We start from the raw sequence: 12,364 nt of genomic DNA, 5'->3' as shown, positions 1-12,364 counted from the left end.
AGTCCCCCACTATTATAGTACTACTATTTATATCTATTTGTAATTAATTTAATTTTTCTTTTAAAATACGGATGCTATGCCCAAAGGGCTATAAAACTGTGCCTAGCCTTTGATCCAGCAAACCACTAATAGGTCTATATCTCAAAGATCATAAAAATGGGAAAAGGAGTCACATGCACAAAAATATTTATAGCAGCTATTTTTGTAGTGTCAAAGAATTGGAAATTGAGGGGATGCCCACCAACTGGGGGATGGCTGAATGAGTTGTGGTATATGAATGTAATGGAATACTATTGTTCCAATAAGAAATGATGAGCAGGCAGACTTCAGAAAAACCTGGAAAGACTTAGTGTAATGCCAATGTGATACTCATAGCAGCTGCTATGAATATACATATGTATTCCTAGGGTTGGTTCGCAAAATATAATAAACTCTCTTCATCACTACTGGGGTGCCAGAAGGCAAGGTTTAGCAAGGTACTCATTACCAACCCAGAAAGCAGGAACATCTCAAGCATTCTTTCTGTCAAGCCTCCCCTGCAAACAAGTTCCCCTAGGCAAGTTCCTCTCTCCTCCCACTTCTCTCTCCACTTCCTCCTCTTCCACCAAGCAATATAACATCTAAAGGCACTTGACTGGTTTAGCTCCAAGAAGCTTATTTACATTCAGTAGAATGAAAATTAAAAAAGCAAATCCTCCACCATATGGATGTCAACTAGTTTCTTTCCTATTCTCCTCCCTGCCCCAAGGCAGCAGGAATCCTTCTAGGTTTCTTCCTTGGGGAACTGTCAGGACCAGGAAGCAAGAATCAGAGACCAGCCTGGTCTAGGCCCTCTGCATAAAAGGACTTGGCTTTTAACAAGGTTAGGACTGGCTAGAGGGACAGTCCCTGCAACTCACAGTGCTACTCTCCTGGACAAAATTGCATACCTCCAAGATGGAGCTGCCAATCAACTCCATTCCCAACCATTGTTTAGAATTACACTTGGGGCTTTCTAATGCAGCCATGGTTGGTGGTTGGTCTAAGTCTAAGAAAGGGAAAACCAGGAATGCCATCTTTCTCTTGTCCCCCTGGAGAGATGCTGCTGAATTCACAAACCTCTCTGTTGAAGAATTTTCTTCAACCAGCAGCTGACGCCAAACCAACCACATTTGGCATTACCTGGTCAAACCTATTCTACTTCCTTCTGGCTTCTGTACCTGACACAGAGGGGGCAGAGGAAAAAGAAGAGATATCTATATGAAATAATTTTTGAGGTTAACTACATGGGTAAGGTCAGGGATACACCGAGATCTTCCTTCTGAAAGACCTCACTTTCATGGAGGGAGGTGCAGGCTTATAAACCAGAAGTACACACTGAGATCAAGTAGGGTGCATTGTCCATTGAATGACTGATCAGAAAATTCCTCTTTGGGTTAAGTAAAGTTGAGTCAATTTATTGTAACGTTCATGTCTTTAAAGTAAAAATCAAAATGGCAAAGAGTCACAGATATTGGTGTTGTGCCCTTGGGGCACAATGTCTTACTCCACTTTCTGTAGTTTGAGGGTCCATATTTTCATGTTTGCAATACTTGGAGAGAATTCAGGCAGGGCAATGATAAGACCCATACCCATTGAACCTTCTGACCACTTCAACAGCCCTGAGTGTCCCAATATTGTTACCTAGAAAGAAAAAAAGAGAACAAGACATGACCAATATATGCAACCAACTCTAAGACTCTAAATCCGAGTGGGGAAGGATATTAAACATTATCTGGTCCATTCTCCTCAGACATGCAAGAGGACTGAGCCTCAGAGAGAGGAAGTCACTTGCCCAAAGCTACACAGTAAGTCCGTGGCTGATCCAAGAATCAAAACCATCTGCACATAAGACTGTGCAACCTAAAGAGATAATAGCTAAACCCTATGTAGTGCTTGACGGGTTATCTCATTTGATCCTCAGAATAGTCCTTGAGAAGGTGCTACTATCCCCATTTTGCAGATGAGGAAACTAAGACTGAAAGAGGCTTAGTTGACTCTTCCAAAGTCACACAGCAAATGAGAAGAAAAACACCAAATAATCAAACCAGCCCAAAAAAAATCTGCAAAGGAGTAGGGTGAGGTGATTTCTCCTACCTGGGAAGAGAAAAATCATGAACAGCACTTGCAGCTCTAGAACAGACTAAATGACTCCTGGGATGTGCTGAATGTTTACATGGTGGAAGAGGATGTTCCAAGCTAGGAAACTAAAAATCCTAATGGGAAATAGGAGAAAAACCAGGGAAGGGACTCCAGAGCAGGAGTGTCAGACTCAGCCTGTGGGCTGCATAATGACACAGAAACCCACAAATGAACATTATTATCTATGTTGTAATTTTCACTGTGTACAGCTCTGCGAGTGGGATATCTCTGCTTCAGAGGATTTTTGGAATTCGCTAATTTTTCTACAGTAGGAGGGAACTTTCTAGAATGGGCAACATGGAAGGCTGCTTACCTTTGTGCTGTGTGTTGGGACAGGGGAATTCAGCTGTACCACTCCATTCTGTGGCCAAGAGGTGAAGAAGCCATACACATTAGAATCCTTCATGGTGTACCTGTAGATTTATCCAAATGTAAGCTTTATTTTTAACTGAAATATTCATAAAGCACTTAACCTACCAGAATCCATTGCCATTGACAGGTTCCATAGATTTGGACTTAAGAGTTATTTACCTAGAACTTGGGAAATCCCTTTGAATTTAGCAGTTTGGTAGCATTCTCTTTCTGCTTTTCTTTTCAAACAGGGCCCTTCCATCTCAACCAACTTACTCAGCAATTTGCTAGATGAATGAGGTAGATACTCATCAAGAATTTGCAGTCACTTAATGGACAGAATATCTTGGGCTTGTAGAAGGAGCTGGAGACAGACCTCAGAGACATTTTACAGATGAGAAAGGGGAGGCTTAGGGAGTGTAAGGGACTCTACCCAAGGTCACAAGCTTCAGGTAGGGTCTCAAGCCAAGGGGTCCTCTGATCCCGAGCTAGTACTCTGTCCTCTGCACCACAGTGATGAGTAGGCCTGTCATCTCACCCAAAAATCACAATCATTTGGGGGGCAGGGGAGGGGAAAAGAGCCTGCAGAAAGCATGACGAAAGATCTATAGATTAAAAGCACTTTATGAACAAAATGAGAGATGTGTGAGATGGAAATTTAAAAGAAAATAGGCTGGGAGTCAGGTGACTTGGGTTTGAGCCCCGGCTCTGCCACTTCCTTTATGATCTTGGGAAAAATCATTTCACTTCTGAGCCTGCAATTACTCATTTGAAAAATTAGAGGGTTGAGAACAGCTCTCCAGAATAACTCAAGGGTTCACAATTTCTCTTTGGGACAAAGACTTGATGATGTTCTCTGGTCACTTGGTGCACCTGGAAGCTATGCAGGTTTAGACATGGAACCCTGAGATTCCTACAGCCTTTTTTTTTTAAACTGAGTTTTTATAGTTGGTGGTAAAAGTTGAGCCTCCAAATCCCAGATCTCTTTGCTCCCAGTCAAGTGTGCTCTCCTCATACATGGCTCTGTCTTGAGCCAGTTTTCTCCTGTCATCTTTAAAATCACAGTCCCTAGGCTAGGGCTGTTTCACTCACCTAGAACACATTCTCTCAAGGCATCCATTAGAGAAGGGGGTCTGAACTTGGGGTTCACGTACCTCCATAGATTGATTGCAAGGGGTGTAAGAATTTGGATAGGAAAAAAATGCACGCTGATTTTAATATAATTGGTTTTCTTTGTAATCTGTGGTATTTTATTTTGTACATTAAAAGTCATTGTTCTTAGAAGGGGTTCATAGGCTTAACTGGATTGTCAAAGGTGTCTATAGCACAGAAAGGCCAAGAATCCTTGAATTAGAGCCAGATGCCAGGATTTGCTGAATCTTATATGAGTCTATGAATAGAAAAGTTCAACCTCAGGGAAATCAGGAAGCTTCTGAAGATTTCTGAGTCTAGCAGAGAGAAGAACTCAGGAGGCTTTGCTGGTTATGGGGTATATAATAAGCCATATCTGGATACAAGAGAGATCCCCACCTACACAGACCAGCAGACGTTGTGAACCCCAAATGCAGAGGAAGGCAACTTACCATACAGTGGTGGTATTCTTTTCCATTTGTACCCTCCATGGCTTAGAAGCATAGATCCCCTCCCCGTTGATGCTCAGCCAGCTCCCCACAGAACGGAGCTTTTCTTCAAAGATGGGGGGAATGATCCCGTCTCTTGTTGGCCCAACGTTGAGCAGATAGTTGCCTCCAAAAGTCACAACTTCAATTAGTTCCTAGAAAGAAGAAAGAAAGAAACAGTGAAGTGCCTATTAACACCTATTAACCTATTAACAGCGATGCTGGAAACATTGCTCAGAAACTCATAAATGTTAAAAACAACAACCACTAAACAGCCTGGGGCACATTCTGTTTTCTTAGGCCCTTAGAGATCATGGAGGTCAGACACACAGCCAAAAAGCCCCTTTGAATTTAGTGCTAGAAGGATTCTTAGAACATAGAACTTTTGAGCTGGAAGGGACCCCAAACAAACCCATTAAATATTTTTCAAACCCCTACTATATGCCAAGCACTGTGATAGGCACTGGCAATACAAGAAGGAAAAAGAATAGGGGCACCTTTGTGGTGCATTGATAGAGCACAGGCCCTGGAGTCAGGAGGACCTGAGTTCTAATCCAGCCTCAGACACTTACTAGCTTTGTGACCCTGGGCATGTCACTTAACCCTTAGTGCTTCCAAAAAAAATAAAAAAGAATGACAATTCCTACTCAAAAGTAGGGGGAAGATATAATATCATGATATATACATCATAAATCCAAAATGAATGAATATAAAGATATACAGAGTAGTTTGGAAGGGAAGGCACAGGGGTCAGGAAAGTTTCCATGGAGAAGATGGTGTCAGAACTGGGAAGAAGACTTCTAGAACCCAGAATGTCAGAGTAGGAAGACTGAGAATCCAGAATTTTCAGAGTTGGAAAGACTCTTGGAACAAAGAATGTCAGAACAGGAAGAGACCTTAGAACTCAATATCAGAGCTAGGTAGGTAAAGATTCTTTTCCTAATGGTACAGACGAGAAGGCATAGCTAAGGAAGAGATTGTGTCCCCCAGTCTCCTGACTCCTACCATAGTCTTCCTACTATATCCTCCTTCTCTCCACCCTCGTTCAGGAGACCAGAGCCAGTGGAGCTCTTACCAAAATGATTTCTACATCAGTCATAACATCCTTGCTCTCCATTGTTCGCCGATAACCCCAGGCTTTTTTATCAAGGGTGGTGCACATCTCCCACTTGCGTTTTGGAAGAATATCTGGCTTGTACTTATCATGACAGGTAAGGTAACCTCCATGTTTACAGGGATTGTCCTTTCCCCATCGATCATTAACCACAATTTGATCCTAAAAGAAAGGTAGAATTGAGTCACCAGGGATGAAACCATATGGATTCCTTTGTGTATAGCTATAAAAGGAAAACTGAGCAGGTTTTCTTAGCTGGCTTTGCAATTCAAGACTGTATTCTGCTAAGTAAAGCTAAATAAACCCTATTCCTTCCCTGGTCCTCACACTACAAGGATGCACAGCCCTTCAGTATCCCAGCTGTCTTCCTCTTGACATTCTCCAGCTTATCCTTGTTCTTCTCAAGCTGTGGTGCCCAGAATTGAACATGATCCTCCAGGTGAGGTCTGAAGAAGACCAAACAATGGGATTATCTTATTCCTGGAAGCTCAGCCCCTCTTAATGCAGCCCGAGATCTGGTTAGCTTTTTTTTTTTGTTGCTGTCACATCACATTGCTGACTCCTGTGAATCCTACAGTCCACTGAATTTCCCAGGTCCTTCTCAGAACAACTGTTGTCTATTAATTCCTTCCCCTTTCCCTCCCCATCTAGTACCCTCATCTTACACTAGTAAAGATGACATTTTGTACCCAAGTGAAGACTTGGTATTCATTTCTATTAATTTCATCGTTAGATTCAGCCCCGGGCTCTAGTCTTATCAAGATCCTTTTGAATCTAGTCATCTGGTCATGTTAGCTATCCTTCCTAGCTTTCTCCTAGAACTGTTGGGACCCATTCTATGCATGGACTATACACACTATCGTGTATTACAGTTGTGTGCCTGTGATTTATTTCCCCTATGAGACTGTCTTATCAATGCGGTATGAATATAGTAGGTATTGCATAAAACACCACTGGCTGAAATGAAATGAAATTTGCATTAGTTAGGCCTTGGCCCATTCAGTGATCCTACCCTAGACCTAAAGGCCTGTTCTGGATGTCTCCATGGCAGGGAACAATTCTTTCAACATCCTGGGAGAAAATGTCCCGCGAAAAGCTTCCTTATTTCCCCATCCAGAATTCTCTTCTTTCCTGACAAATCATGGAGGGGAAGGAAGGATACAGCTGGTTCCAGGCCCTGGCTCACTCATCCTTCTACTGTCACAACCAGTTCTTCACCAGTCACCCACCTTTACAGGACTGTCATTGTACAGCCAGGCGAGGAACTCGGTGGAATTCCAGTAAGTGTCAGGGGCTTCCCATTCTCCATCAGACCAGATCAGGTCAGGTTTGTACCTGAAAGACACATGGAAGGGTAACATGTTGGAGGAATCATTACCATCTAGAGCAGCAGTGGGGTCTAGGTGACCTAGCAGTGGACCAGCAGTCAGGAGACTCAAGGTCCAGGCCCAGCTCAAACATTTATGAAGAACCATGTAACCTCAGGCAAGGAATTACACTGTTTGAGCCTTACTACCTTCATCTGTAACACTGGAACTAGACTACTGTCCTTCCCTCACAGGCCTGAAAGCATGAATGTCAAGTACTTTGTAGAAGGGCAGCATGGAACAGTGGTCAGAGGGCTTGCAGTCAGGAGGACCTGGGTTCAAGTCCTGGCCCTGGACCATATTGGATGTGTGGACCTGGTAAGCTGCTTCATTTGAGTGTCCTCAGACACTCTCTAAGAACATGCTGTCTGCCTTGGAAAGCAAGCTCTTCACTGGGAGATCCTTACACCTAGTGAGTGATATATTTGGGGGGAAAAAAGAGGGGGCTTTGAAGCCACAGAATTCTACTCCTGGACCCATCCCCAGGGCAGTGTTAGCTGGCTTACTCTAGCCCTTCACTCCACAGAAATTATTGGTCCCTTGGAGGTATAGGAAGACTTTGACCTCACCCCTTAGTAAGGCTGCACTCAGAGCTCAGTGGAATGACTGTCCCCTAAGAGGATCTTTACAGGTAACAACAACTGCTTGCACCTCCCATTTCTCTAGCCCTTTAGGCTTATAAAGCCCCATGAGATGGGAAGAGTAATATAAATGCCCCAACCCGGTTTTAGAGAGGATGAAAACTGAAGGTCAGAGAGGTGCTTACCTGTTCACAAGATCGACCATTTCTGGCAGGACCTTGGCTTTGACAAAATTCTGGGTTGTGAAGTCGTTTTCCTTGTCAAGCAGATAGAAGGGATGAAACCACTCCAGGAGTGAGTGGTACAGTCCATAACGGATATTCCTAAAAAGATGAAGGGGAAAATAGAATCATCTCACGTGGAATTTTTCAAAATAGCTACTTTAAAAACACAAATAGTAACAGGACCTTCACATACGTATTATATAGTGAGAAGCTGACAAATTGGGGAATTGGAATCCAAAACAAATTCCAATTTCTTTGCAGTGTAGAGATATTTGCTTTAATGAGTTTCATAGGAGGGGTTCACTTCATCAGCAACAAATATTTATTATAGGATTTACTTTAAGGGCTGTCTTGAATTACAAAGGAGAAGTGGCTTAAAATATACCACTAAAGAAACAGAGTAGTTAAAAACAAGATTGGGTCATCACATTGTGTGTTTCAGGGATAACCAATGGACAGACCACCTGTTCTCCTGCTATATTCTTAGAGGTCAAAAGAAGGCCCCTAGCCCACTGGATGGACACCTTGTGGCAAAGGTCAACTACAGAGGATGTGTTGAGATCTGCCTCACTGGAGGGATGCCATTAGATAATACCATTCGAAGCAATATTTACAGAGGTATAAGCACCTGCATTATGGAGATGGATTAAGAAGTTGGGACAGCAAATTGGGGTGGTGGTTTTTTCCCCCCCAACCTGTGCACACATCTATACTGCCTTCCTCAGTATTTTAACCTCTCACTGGCATCCCTATCTTTCCTTTCTTCCCAACTAACTCTCTCCCTTTAGTTCTTTGTAGGCAGTAAGAAAATGCTTCCATTCCTTCATTTACAAATGGCTTCCAATAAGACAGATAAGATGGGGTCTCTACCCTAGAGAATCTTCTGTAAATAGTTCCTGCCCTCCATTAGTTTAAATAGCTCAGACATTTGAACTCCCCCACTCTATCCCTTTCTGGGGTATCCATAACATCAAAACTATTTTCATTAATACTAAGATATTTTAATTTTGAATACAGCAACTATGGATAGATATATCTCATGTAAACAAAAATTCTTTTGAGGCCATCCTCAATAATCTCACATAAAATATCTCACATAAGCAAAAATTCTTTTGAGGCCATCCTCAATAATTTTTAAGAGTATAAATGGGGCCTGAGACCAAAAGGTTTGAGAACCACTGATGTATTAGACTCCAATCTAAGTTGAGAGTGTCTAATGCTGTGGGGGATAGGGGTGGGTTGGGTGCTGTGGCTGGTTACTCAAACTCAGAAGCACTTCGATCCACCTGCCCTCCACTTCTCAACTCAAATTCTAATGGAAGGGTATGTGATAGGCAATTGCCCAATCAGAAACACAAAACTGGAGACTCAAAAGGAACTCTTTGGTACCATCTAGTCCAGCTTATCTATGATAGGAATCCTCACTATTATACAGCCAAGCAGTGGCCATGTAGCCTCTGCTAGATGACCTGTGGAGGGGTTACCCCTCCCACCTGGAAGGCAGCCCATTCCACCTAAGACTGCATTAGCAGTCTGAGCTGCCATATCAAAATACTACTGATGCATAGTGAGCTTGCGGTTCACTAAAACCACAGAGCTTTCTCAGAATTATTATCTAATTGCCTCCAAACACACCCCTAGGACCAGAGAAGCCCCCGGCTCAATGGATTCTTCCCTAGGCTGACAAAGACACTGTGGCCCATTTTGGGCAGTTTCTTTTCACCAGACAATTGCCACGTGTAGCCTGGTCATCCTTGGCTTTGGACAAAATGCTAAACCTCAAATAAGCAGAGCCAGGAGAGAACAAACTTAGTGACAGTGAAACCATTCGGCAGATTATTCCTAGTTACTTGGGAAGGCACAGGGGGCTAGCTGAGGAAATCTGCAAGTGACTGAATGCTGACAAACAGCAAACACACTTACTTCTCTCGGAGGGAAGGTCCCAATTCACCCACCAGATCTCGGTGTGGTCCTACATCCATAGAATTCCAGTTCCAAGATGTAGGACTGGGCCAGAGTGTATAACCCTCATGATGCTTGGTGGTCAGGACCACATACCTGTGGAAATCAAAGCATTTATTAATGCTTTCTTCCTGCTCAAATTCTTTTGCATTTGTTTCTGTATACATGGAAGCTCCTTGTGGGCAGGGGCCTGTTTGCATTTTTGTCTTTGTATCTTCAGGGGTTGGCACCAATGCCTGGCAAAATTTAGGTGCTTAATAAATGCTTATTGAAGGAAACTAAATATGAACAAAGGAAGAGGTCACCAGTAAAACAGTGGTCTGTTTTCTGGCCTTATGAATTAAAAATGCATGATTCTAAGATGTGGACTATAGGCCTTAGTTTTGCCAAGGGGTCCAGGACAGAAAGAGTTAAGAACCCCCCTCTTTTCTTTTGTTTTTGCTTTTTGGAGGGGAGGGCAGTGCAATTGGGGTTAAGTGACTTGCCTAAGGTCACAGGTCACACAACTAGTAAGTGTTAAGTGTCTGAGGCCGAATTTGAACTCAGGTCCTCCTGACTCCAGGGCTGGAGCCACCTAGCTGCCCCAAGAACCCCTTTTCATAACCTATGTGATAATAACAACAGCTGACATTCTATTTAAAGCTTGAAAAGCTTATTTCATATACATTTTCTCATTAGAGTCTCACAATAACCCTGTGAGGTGAGTGCTATCAGATTTTATTCCATTTATCCAAATCTATGTTCCTATGTAAATCTCATTTCAGATTTACATCCTGTTGCTTTCTTTCTTTTTTCTTTCTTTCTTTCTAGAGGGGAAGGCAGGGCAAATGGGGTTAAGTGACTTGCCCAAAGTCATACAGCTAGTAAGTGTTAAGTGTTTAAGGCTGGATTTGAACTCAGGTTCTCCTGACTCCAGGGCCGGTGCTGTATTCCCTGTGCCACCTAGCTACCCCCAGATTTACATCCTGGACTAAAAAAAAAAACAAAAAACAAAAGAAGCCAAAATACTTCGGATGGAAATATTGCAAACTTCCATTATACTAACTTCTAGGTTACAAAACCGGTCAATTTCTCCAGGTGGTCGCTGAAGTCACTCTAGCTGGTCTGGCTAGTGGTAGGCAGCTAACCCACTGTTTTGGGGCCCCCTAAGTGATTTTACCTGATTTCAGGAGGAGTTGCCTGAATTGCACATTATCTGTGTATGACAGCATCTGTATGCCTGAGAATAGCCCAGCACCTACTAGGAGCTGAATCCGTTTGTCAATTCAAAGCAACAAAGCATTTATTAAGTGTCTGTTACATGCCTGTCGCTGATATAAAAGGTGGGCATACAAGGAAGGGCAAAAACCCAGGCCCTATGGTAATGAGCTTACAATTTAATGAGGGGCGCAACATTCAAACACCATCATACAAAATATGGAGAATAATGGACCTCAGAGATCACGAAGAAACTGATGTTCAGGGAGAAAGTTAAATGATTTGGCCAAGGTGACACAGGTTAAGTAGAACCCATTCATTTTACCGATGAGGAAAGCAAGGTTCAAGAAGGGCAAGCAATCGCTGACCTGCTATGTATCAAGCGCTGGTCTGGTCGCCGTGATTACACATACAATCAATGAATACACATACAATCAATGAAACAACCAGTACTCCCGAGGCGTATACTAACTCATAGCCCTCTTCCTCCCAGAAGCAGAGTCTTGCTACCAAGGGATACAAGTTACTGTATGCCCCTGGCTAAGTCTGTCAACAAACATTTATTGAATGCCTACTATGTTCCAGACTCTGTTCAAGTGCGGGGGATTTAAAGTGAGAAAGTTACTTAAATTCCCTCAGCCTATTTCCTCATTTGTAAAAGGGGGATGAGGATAGGATAAAAGCGGTGAAATTTATAAAGATCTCAGTCTTAGTTAGCCACATTGTATAAGTACATATAGAATAAGTCAGTTCTGCTCACTCTGACCTTTTCTTGTAACTCCTGTAACTCTCCCTCTGGGAGGCGGTTCAGAGGGGGAGGGGGAGCCTCCCCCGAAAGTACTGGGTTTGAATTCGACGATCTTGGGGCCAGACCCCTCCTTCCCCCCATCCCCCTCTCCTTTCCCCTTTCATTCCCCCAGTCTCTCTAGGTCTGTTTCCTCATCCGAATGCTGGGATCAGACTGGCCCGCGTCTGGTCTCACCTGGCCCCAGACGCCTCGAAGATTTCCGCCCACTTTTCGGGGTCGAAGAACTTAGCCTCAAACTGGGGGCCGAAGTCGGCGTAGGAGAAGCCAGGTGGGTAGTTCTGGCGCATGAAAGCTTCATAGTCTGGGTCTTTTTCGCCCTCCCAGAAATACCAGAACCATTCGCCCCAGGCCGGTACCGAGTACACGCCCCAGTGCACGAACACTCCGAATTTGGCCTCGTCGAACCAGGGGGGCAGGGGCCGCGCGTCCAGGCTCTCCCAGTCCGGGGTGTAGCGCGCCAAGGCCGAGGCAGCCAGCAGGAGCTGGGCCAGCGGCCCGAGCCGGACAGCTCCCGCCATAACTGAGTTCACCTGGCCAATGCTGTAGGTGAGCCCGAAGCAGACTCTTAAGTATGCAGAGGGGAAGCCCAGCCCCTGCCGGCGGGCTCCGCCTCCTCTCCCACTGACTGACCAAAGACGGAAACCTGGAGAATCAGCTTTGGGTTCCGTGCACCAGGGAGGGAAGACGGAGCGAGCTTCTGGGTATAAGGGTACTACTGACAATAATTAGCATTCTTGCTAATAATGAGACTGCATGCCTGAGTCTGAGTTCTGCATCAAACCCTTACCAGCCAAGTGGCCCCTTTGGTCAAGCCATGTAACCTCTGAGTCGCTTTCCTCATTTCTAAGAGGTTTCTCGTTTTAGATAGTCCTGCCCTTTCGGAGTTTTGGGAGCTATTGTTACCATCTTCCATGACCCTGAGTAAATCATTTGACCTCTCTGAAGCTCTGGGGGCTTCCCCCTCTGTAGAAGAGGGTATTA

General features: G+C 44.0%; 1 protein-coding gene across 1 annotated transcript; it reads right to left on the bottom strand.

The window, feature by feature from the left end:
* Positions 1-1,409: 1,409 nt before the first annotated feature.
* Positions 1,410-11,992, bottom strand: LOC138154548 (tissue alpha-L-fucosidase-like). The gene is made up of 8 exons (XM_069079471.1): positions 11,558-11,992; positions 9,340-9,474; positions 7,378-7,515; positions 6,474-6,579; positions 5,206-5,406; positions 4,095-4,285; positions 2,474-2,573; positions 1,410-1,662 (listed from the first exon to the last, which is right to left on the bottom strand). Exons 1-8 carry the CDS (start codon positions 11,899-11,901, stop codon positions 1,522-1,524), a joined length of 1,356 nt encoding a protein of 451 aa, XP_068935572.1. The 5' UTR covers positions 11,902-11,992; the 3' UTR covers positions 1,410-1,521.
* Positions 11,993-12,364: the final 372 nt, after the last annotated feature.

Source organism: Petaurus breviceps, unplaced genomic scaffold (assembly GCF_028583685.1).
Source record: "Petaurus breviceps papuanus isolate PSGF00001 unplaced genomic scaffold, PetGlider_PUasm1.0 91041, whole genome shotgun sequence".
Taxonomy (NCBI): Eukaryota; Metazoa; Chordata; class Mammalia; order Diprotodontia; family Petauridae; genus Petaurus; species Petaurus breviceps.
The sequence above is the reverse complement of the archived record's forward strand: the minus strand, read 5'-3'. Positions and strand labels throughout refer to the sequence as shown.

Bases quoted from the DNA above. Each gene is read 5' to 3' on its own strand.
- LOC138154548 (XM_069079471.1), bottom strand. From the start codon at position 11,901: ATGGCGGGAGCTGTCCGGCTCGGGCCGCTGGCCCAGCTCCTGCTGGCT. The intron at 7,516-9,339 runs GTAAGTGTGTTT...TCATCTTTTTAG, and splicing joins GGACCTTCCCTCCGAGAGAA to GAATATCCGTTATGGACTGT. The intron at 1,663-2,473 runs GTAAGCAGCCTT...TTTTCTTTCTAG, and splicing joins TCCCAACACACAGCACAAAG to GTAACAATATTGGGACACTC.